The sequence below is a fragment of the Mesoplodon densirostris genome, chromosome 5 (genome assembly GCF_025265405.1).
Source record: "Mesoplodon densirostris isolate mMesDen1 chromosome 5, mMesDen1 primary haplotype, whole genome shotgun sequence".
Classification (NCBI taxonomy): domain Eukaryota; kingdom Metazoa; phylum Chordata; class Mammalia; order Artiodactyla; family Ziphiidae; genus Mesoplodon; species Mesoplodon densirostris.
Genome location: NC_082665.1, coordinates 77,116,683 through 77,125,099, shown reverse-complemented (window position 1 = coordinate 77,125,099; position 8,417 = coordinate 77,116,683). Strand labels below are relative to the sequence as shown.

At 55.1% G+C, this 8,417-nt stretch overlaps 1 protein-coding gene across 1 annotated transcript; it reads left to right on the top strand.

Annotated features, from left to right (window-relative positions):
- Positions 1-2,369: 2,369 nt before the first annotated feature.
- NUDT16 (nudix hydrolase 16) lies at positions 2,370-5,042 on the top strand. Its single transcript, XM_060099962.1, has 3 exons — positions 2,370-2,544; positions 2,639-2,908; positions 3,668-5,042. Exons 1-3 carry the CDS (start codon positions 2,407-2,409, stop codon positions 3,845-3,847), a joined length of 588 nt encoding a protein of 195 aa, XP_059955945.1. The 5' UTR covers positions 2,370-2,406; the 3' UTR covers positions 3,848-5,042.
- Positions 5,043-8,417: the final 3,375 nt, after the last annotated feature.

Sequence of the window (8,417 nt, the reverse complement as noted above, 5' to 3'; positions counted from 1 at the left end):
GGGCACTGTTCTCAGCCCTGGTTCCTTATTAGAGTCACCTGAAACACATATAAAAACCACTTACACTTAAGCACCACTGCCAGATTCTGATTCGATTGGTCTGGGGTGGAACCCTGGAAGCGGCAGGTCTTTTTTCTTTTATTATTTTTTTTATTGAGGTATAGTTGATGTATAATATTATATAAATTACAGGTGTATAATGTAGTGATTAGTAATTTTTAAAGGTTGTACTCCATTTATAGTTATTATAAAATATTTGCTATATTCCCCATGTTGTTCAATGTTATCCTTGTAGGTATTTTGTACCTCTTAATCCCCTGCCCCTATACTGCCCCTCCCTCCTTCCCTCTCCCCACTGGTAACCACTAGTTTGTTCTCTATACCTGCTTCTTTTTTTGTTATATTCACTAGTTTGTTGTATCTTTTAGATTCCACATGTAAGTGATATAATACAGCATTTGTCTTTTGCTGTCTAACTTATTACACTTAACACAGTATCCTCCAAGTCCATCCAGGTTGCTGCAAATGGCTAAATCTCATTCTTTTTTATGGCTGAATAGTATCGCATTGTATACCACATCCATTTGTCTGTCAACGGGCATTCAGGTTGCTTCCATGTCTTGGCAATTGTAATGTTGCCACAAACAACAGGGTGCATGTACCTTTTTGAATTAGTATTTCTGTTTTTTGTTGTTGTTTTATCTTTTGTTTTTTTTGGATATATACCCAGAAGTGGAGTTGCTGGGTCATATGGCAGCTCTATTTTTAGTTTTTTGAGAAACCTCCATACTGCTTTCCACAGTGGCTGCACCAATTTACATTCTGGAATTGGCAGTTTTTATGAGCTTTTTGCAAGGCTTAATCGTTTAACCAGGGCCATTTTCAGGCCCCCTAGAACTCTAAGAGGGGAATGAGTGTGTCACACCTACAGTCTCATCACCTCGATCCAGTTGCCTGATGTCAGTAGATACCATCTCTGCCATGTTACTCAGAAGACTAAGCTAGGAAAAATGATGCCAGGAACGTCTCACTCCACCCACATCCCCTCCCTCACCCCCCCATGCTGAGGCCTGGTGAGTGTGGCTCAGTTCCAGACAGCGGGCCTTTAACATAAGACTCTACCCCACCCTTGACTCCACAGATGGCTACATTCGCTGTGCCTGGCACTGTTCTAAGTGCTTTAAATCTCTAACATCCCTAATAGGTTGGAATACTCTGAACTTAACAGATTAGAGACTGGGATCTGAGAGAACTGACTGCCTTGCTAAGGTCGCCAGCCTGTGTCTGGGTGGGTTCTTGGGCTCTTTCGCATCACGTGCTGTTACTAACAGGCTGTGACTCCAAGCCCAGCCCCTCTCGAGAAGCTGCCTCCTCCTTTCCTTTGTGTAATAAATATTGACTCTTGAGGAGAGACAACCTGCACAGAGTGCAGGGCCTGAGAAAAGGTGGGGAGGCCTGGGGCGAGGGATTCTGAACCCCTGTTCCTCACTCAGCATCAGGTCCTGAGGAGGCCCCTGCCCTGGGGGTTCCCCACCTTCCTTCACAGCTCAGTGGTCTGAGCGTATGTGAGAGTAAAGTCTAGAAATCCTTGGGCACTTCTTCTACCTCTGACCCTTGCCCTCTCTCCTTCCTGTGCCTACAGGGTTTCACCCACAGCCCTTTCCTCCCTTACCCTTTCCCGGAAAATCTCGTGGGTCTGTCCATCCTATCCACCACCTACTGCCACCCCCAATTTCAGAACTACACTATCGTTGCTCACCCCCCTCCTATAATCCCCATCCCAGAAAGTGACAGCGCCATCCACCCTGACGTCATGCTGGCAAAGTCCCCCCCGACACTCAATCAGCTACTGAGTCCCCGCAGTGTCACCCTCAGGATGACTCTAACACCCATCGCTCCTCTGTCCCCACCACCCAGGGAAGGCCGCGGCTCGGAAGCCAACTCTGCTAACCCTTACCCCACCCCAGGCCCCGGACTTCGTGTACCATCCAGACCAACTAGCTGTGGCTCCCAGGATGCGTCCCTAATTAGATAATTAAACTCTGCTCAGCCTGCGAACCTCTTCGCAAGACCCAGCTCGCCCAACCGGCTGGGGAAGTCCCCTGGAAGACTGTGACGTCAGCACTATTAATGGCTTCCCGCCGCGTCCAGGACCTAGCCACGCCTGCACCCTTGCCCGTGCCAAGAACCACTTCCCCCGGGTCCCACTTGGCCATAGGCTTCCCGGGGCCGGATACCCGCCGCCGCGCCCCGTTCTGATTGGCTGCCGCCCGGGCCCACGGCCGCGCCCCGCCCCAGGCCCTGCAGGGATTGGTCCTGGCCGCCGGGCACTGCAGGGATTGATCCTGGCTGTCCCGCCCGCTACCCACGTCGGCCCCCTGGACAGCCGAGCGGGGAAGTCCGGTCATGGCCGGGATACGCAGGCTGGAGCTGGCGGAGGCCTTGCAGCTGGGGCCGGGCTGGCGGCACGCATGCCACGCGCTGCTCTACGCGCCGGACCCGGGGCTGCTTTTCGGCCGCATCCCGCTGCGCTACGCCGTGCTGGTGAGGAAGGGGCACGCCCGGCCCCCGCCCGCCCCCGCCCCGCGGCCACGCCGCCTTGGGCGCCCCCGGCCATCTCCGCTTCCCTCTCCCGCAGATGCAGATGCGCTTTGACGGGCGCCTGGGCTTCCCCGGCGGCTTCGTGGACTTAAGGGACTGCAGCCTGGAGGACGGGCTGAACCGCGAGCTGGGCGAGGAACTGGGCGAGGCCGCGGCCGCCTTCCGCGTGGAGCGTGCCGATTACCGCAGCTCCCACGCCGGGTCCCGGCCGCGCGTCGTGGCGCACTTCTACGCCAAGTGCCTCACCCTGGAGCAGCTGACTGCGGTGGAGATGGGCGCGCCGCGCGCCCGGGACCACGGGCTGGAGGTGGGGCCAGCCCAGGACCCCACCCCACGTCTTCCAGCTCCCGAAGGCCTGTCCCACAGTTTCCTCGTGTAGTTGAGATCTGGGTGACTAGTTGCAGCCAGCCTGGTCTCCCTGCAAAGATCAAACCCCCTCTCCACTTCACAAGCCTCTACAGGTGTCTTTGTAGAACATACCCATCCAAGTCACTCTTCTAGTCCCCCTTGATGGTGGCAGGCGTTGCACCTTAGGCCCCTGTTTTTCTTGCGTAGGAGAAGTGGCCTGATGTTTTGAGGGAAAACCCTGGCACTTAGGCGAGGGGAGAGGGGGACATTGTGTATGGTGGTGGTTCTCAAACTTTGGCGGGTATCAGAATCATCTGGGAGGCTTATGAAAACTGATTACTGCCGCACTCCCAGAATTGACGGCTCAGTGGGGGAGGGGTAGAAGGACCTGAGAATCGCAGGTTTCAAAAGTTACTAAATGGTGCTTACGCGGCTGCTCTGGGGACCACATTTTGAGGACTACTGGCGTAGGGCCCAGGGTGCATCCCGGAGGCAGGAGCCACTACTGTGATGTGGGAAGGGTTAGCTTTTGCGGAGCTGGAGAGCATGACCTGGCTCATTTGTCTGCAAAGACCTGGGCCCTTTAGGGCCACAGAGGTGTGCGTCCTCAGGCCTGGTTCTGCTGGACTGATAAAGGGGTGAGACCTCTGATCTAGAAAGATCTGGCTGGGACGAGCTCCCTGCGTTCCCAGAGTCTCATGTCTCCTTCCTTTCCCAGGTGCTGGGCCTGGTACGGGTGCCCCTGTACACCCTGCGGGATGGTGTGGGAGGCCTGCCTGCCTTCCTGGAGAATACGTTTATTGGAAATGCACGGGAACAGCTGCTGGAAGCCCTCCAGAACCTCGGACTGCTGGAACCTGGCTCTTTCGCACGCTTTAAGTTCTCAGCTCGTCCCTAGAGGCTGCCCTCCGCGAACCCATGGAACCTGCCTGAGATCAGGGCCTTTGTACTGGGGAGGGAGGGAGGAAAAAGGGAATGTTTTCTCTTCTGGGCCTGGGCCTCATAGATGATAACAGATTAAAAGGAAAAGGTGTGTAGTGTGTTCTGAGCAGAGGGCCCCGTGGCGACTCATGGCGCCAGTGGCAAAAGTCCGCAGCTCATCCTGGGTGCCCTGGCAGATTCACAGAGCCTGCATCTTCCCTGTACATGTGCGCACATACAACCTAGTGGCCCCCAGACACGCACTCACACACAAGCTGATGCCTCCCCCATCCCTCGCCATGTCCAGTTTAAGCAGGAAGTGGCACGTGTGGGGTGTAGCTTGTTGCCATACCCATCTCCTTGCTGGGGAGGAGCTTCTGAACCAGGGAGGGTTTCTCCCCACACTCCTACATGGCTGTTCCCAGGGTCTAGCCCAGCCCATGCTTGTTGGGGAGAACAGAGAAGCAGAGGACCCGTTTTCCCCCTGAAAGTAGTTGCATCCTTGCCTGGGGGTTGGCCAGAGCAGTATCCCCCCAAAAGGGTGGTAGAGGGCCCTAACCTAACCCCCTGCCCTCTTCTGGAACTGAGCAGAAGGGGTGAGGAAAAGGTTTGGCCTCCTTGGACTGACCTTGGACTTGAGACCCCTGCGTTCTGGTGCATTTCCTCCAGGGCTTTCATTTGGGATCCCTTAGACTCTGGGGACAGTGAAGGGAGCTGGCCCAGACCTGATCTAGACCTGCCCCAACAAAAAAGAGCCTCCCAGTAAAGAAGGGCTTGTAGCCGGGCCTCAAAGCCCTTCAGTTCCTTCAACAAATTAGCTGTATGAGGTATTGGTGATCTAGGGATGAGAGAGCCATAGATTGCTCTCCGTGTGGCCAGGAAACTTTTTCTTAAAGGGCCAAATGGTAAATATTTTAGGCTTGGTGGGGCACATGGTGTTTGTAGCAACTGCATAACTCTGCCAAGTCAGAAGTAGCAGTGGACAATACATAAATCAGTGGGTGTGGCTGTGTTCCAATAAAACCATTTAAAAAGGGATGTGGCCAGCCTGTGGGCCACAGTTTGCCAACCACTGCTCTAGAAATGAAGATAAGATTAATTAAATTATGATGCTTATTTTCTTGTTTTATTTATGTCCGTGTTAAGAAGGAAATAAAGGATTGCTACAGGTCCCACCTTGGTATCTTTCACTTTTAGTTGAGGTGGTCCAGAAGGGCCTCTGTGAAGAGCATTTAGGCTGAAGGATGGAAAGGACAGAGCCAGGGAGGAGTGTGGGGAGAGGATTCTGGGTGTTCCAGGGAGGAGCACGTGTTAAGGCTCTGGGAATGAATCTTGGCAAATTATCCCAGAACAGAGGTAGGGAGTAAGACTCCATTTCTCAGTTGGGGGTGGCAGTGGGGGGGGGGGAAGCAGAGAATTTGCAGCAAAAGGCCAGTGTAATTAGACTAAAGTAAGCAAGGGGGGGGTGCGTGAAGCAGGAGCCAGATGGTACAGAGCCTTACAGGCCATGGTCGGGGCGAGGTGTGTGGAGCACGGACTGGAAGTGGGTAGGAGGGGAAGTGGGAGCTGGTGCTGATCTGGGCCTGGATGGCAGAGGAGGTGGAGAGAAGTGGGGACCCTTGAGAGATGGTGGTGGCGGCATTGACAGGCCCTCTGATGCGTGGGGTGAGGGGAGAGAGGACTCAAGGGTGACTTTTCAGCTGGTGCCTTAAGGTGTTCAACTTATGGATGAAGGGAAAGCCTGGCGAAGCTGGAAGGGGGACCACAGGCTTTTGCAGGGGATGGAATCAAGGTCATTTTGGATGTGTTGTGACCTAAATTTGTGAGTCATCCACATAAAAATGGTGTGGCAATACTTCAGACTGGATGGGGTCATCCAAGGAGAAAAGAGGAGACGACTCAGGATGGGGCCCTAAGGGAGCCCAGCCCTGAAAGTCGAGGGGGCGGAGCAGGACATGTTCAGGAGGACAAGGAGGTGGGAGGAAGCTGCTTGAAGAGGGTGGACATGCCAGGCTCTCAGGAGCGTTTCGGTGAAAGGAGGGCAGAACTGTCTCTTGGATCTTAGCGTGGAGTCTTGGATGACCTGGAGGGGAGCCGTTTCAGGAAGGGGTGGGAGTTGCTTGAGTGAGTAGGTGGTGGTGGGGTGGACAGTGAGAAGCAGGTCCAGAGGGTGTGAGAAATGCGGTGAGAACTGGAGAGGGCTGTCAGGTCAGGGAGGGTTTGCAGTGGGAGAGCCTGGGTGTCGGTGGGAACAGTCAAGGTGGAGAGTGGAGAGAGGGTTCCTGAAGGGGCACAGTCCGTGGAGAAGGAGGCGGGCTGAGCCCTCTGAGAGGAGGACAGCCAGTCCTGCAACACAATGGGCTCAAGAAGAGGAGGGGAAAGTATAGAGGAGGAGGGGCTCAATTAATGGTGAGCTGAAGGAGCTGTAATCTCTTCCTGGTGAAATGAAGTGAGACCGTCAGCTGGGCGTGGGTGGAGGATGTTCTCAGAGGGCGTGAGGCAGCCCTTCATCTGCACCTGGGAAAGCAGGTCGATTACAGAAACGCAGAAGGGAGGCGGGGCTGAGCTCTGAGATGAGAATCTAGGCGCTTAGATGTACCACTTGGGGGGGGGGGGAGGTGTACACACACATGCACGCGTTTCCCCCGCAGTTGTGTTCAGGTGGGACGAGGTCACTGAGGCAGAGCTGGGCCTTTCCCAGAGGAGCGCAAGGGAGGAGGGGCAAGGCGGCTGTGATTACAGGAGACGTAATGCTGGACTGCGGGGTGTAAGGTTTAATCTGAATAAGACAGGAGTTGAAGGCAGGAGGTGACTCCGGAGGGGTTAGTGAACTGGAGGTCTTGGTGAGGTAGGACTCCAGCATGGGCTGCGGTGGGTGGGGAGGGGTACTTCAGCCAGGGAGGGTGTTTCTGAAGCTGAGGTGGAGCCATCATGGGAAAGTCAAGGTCCATGGGATGAAGCCAGAAACTGACGGCTGCTGGAGAAGGTGGTGTGAGCTACTAGCCAAGTCCTCCGCGAGGCTCCAGGAGGGGAAGGAGGGCATTGACAGGGCAGGAGCCTTGGGCGAGAGGGCTGTGAAAAAGGGGTGGGTGGGGACGGGTAGCAGCTCTTGGCCTTTGAAGGGGTGGGGGTGGGAGCAGCATTGGAGATCAGGTAGGTGCTTGGAGAGGTGGACGACTCTGTCCTTTGTCTCCTAACCTGGCCCTGACCCCCCGTCAGCTCCCCAGGTAGGCAGGCCAGGGGAAGGGATGCCTGAGAGCCTCCCAGGGCACAGCCTGCACCCGCTCCATCTGTGCTGTGTGTCCGCAGCCCTCGCTCATCCCTGTGAGGAGGCAAGGTCCCTGCGGCCGAGCGGGATCGGAGTGCTGGCACCGCTTACCTTGCCTGGAGCTGGGCCTGCGCAGACCTGGCCCGGGGCCCAGCTGCCACACTGCTTCACAGCCCTTACAGACGGCATCTTACTGCTGGGCTGTCCCGGCACGTCAGAGCCTCCTGGCAGTGCAGTCGTCAGCTTGTCTTTTTGTTTTTACTAAATCTTTTTATTTTTTGGCTCTGGGGATTGTTGACGGGGGACAGCCCGTGGCTTCCCTGTATCATCCCCACACACACTCTCCCAGTGAGAGGTTGCTGACTCAGCCAGCCCCCCTAGAGTGGTCATCTTTCTGTGGCTTGAGTTCGTTTTGCCTGCCTCATCTTCCCGTCTGCAGGCAGGCAGGGAGGTGATGGTACACCCGCCTGTGGTCTCTCCCCTCTTATCCAGCACCTTCCTGCGGCAGCGTGAGGAAACCCCCTGGCCTGGAGAAACCAGTCATCAAGGGGAGAGAGAAGCCGGGCAGCTCCGTGGAATCCTTGACCCCATTAACTGTGGTGGTGACTCATCCAGCACCTGACCTCTTCCTCATCTGAGCCACTGGGTTTGTGGTTCCTGTGGGGAGGGTAAAGCAGGCTGCACTTACCCAGCACGGTCTCCACCTCATGCTGGCCCCTCTCGCATTTTGTTTCATGGGAGGTGAGTGGCCCTGGCTGCATCCCCCCAAACACATATTTCTGCCTTTCTCAGCAGAGTCAGCAAGTTGCTCACACTTCTCATTTCTCTGGTTTTTCCTTGCAGCTGCGGCGGGTGTTGCTGAATTCACACTTCTGGGCCCCATGCTGTCCGGAGCCAGGGTCTCCTTGGTTATCGAATTTCTGGCAAAGCTGCTGCTTTGAGCAGAAACATTTCAGGAGAGTGGCTGCCACCTTCACAGTTACTCAGGCCAAAGGCTGCTGAGTAAACCAGACCAGGGCAGACGTGCAGATGAGGGAAGGCGGGGGTCCTATGACTTTGGTTTATTTCACAGAAAACTTTTTTTCTCTAAACCCTCCCCTCCACACAGACAAATGAACGTGAGAAAAAAATAGAGAAATTTTATCTGATGAAATTAGTGAATGGCGACAGAAGCTGAGCCCAGCTAAGAAACGCTGTACCTTGGCCCTCCTCAGGGACAGGCAGTGAGCAGGAGGTGGGGGTTATATTTAAAACAGGTTCACTTCTGAGGAGGAAGGAC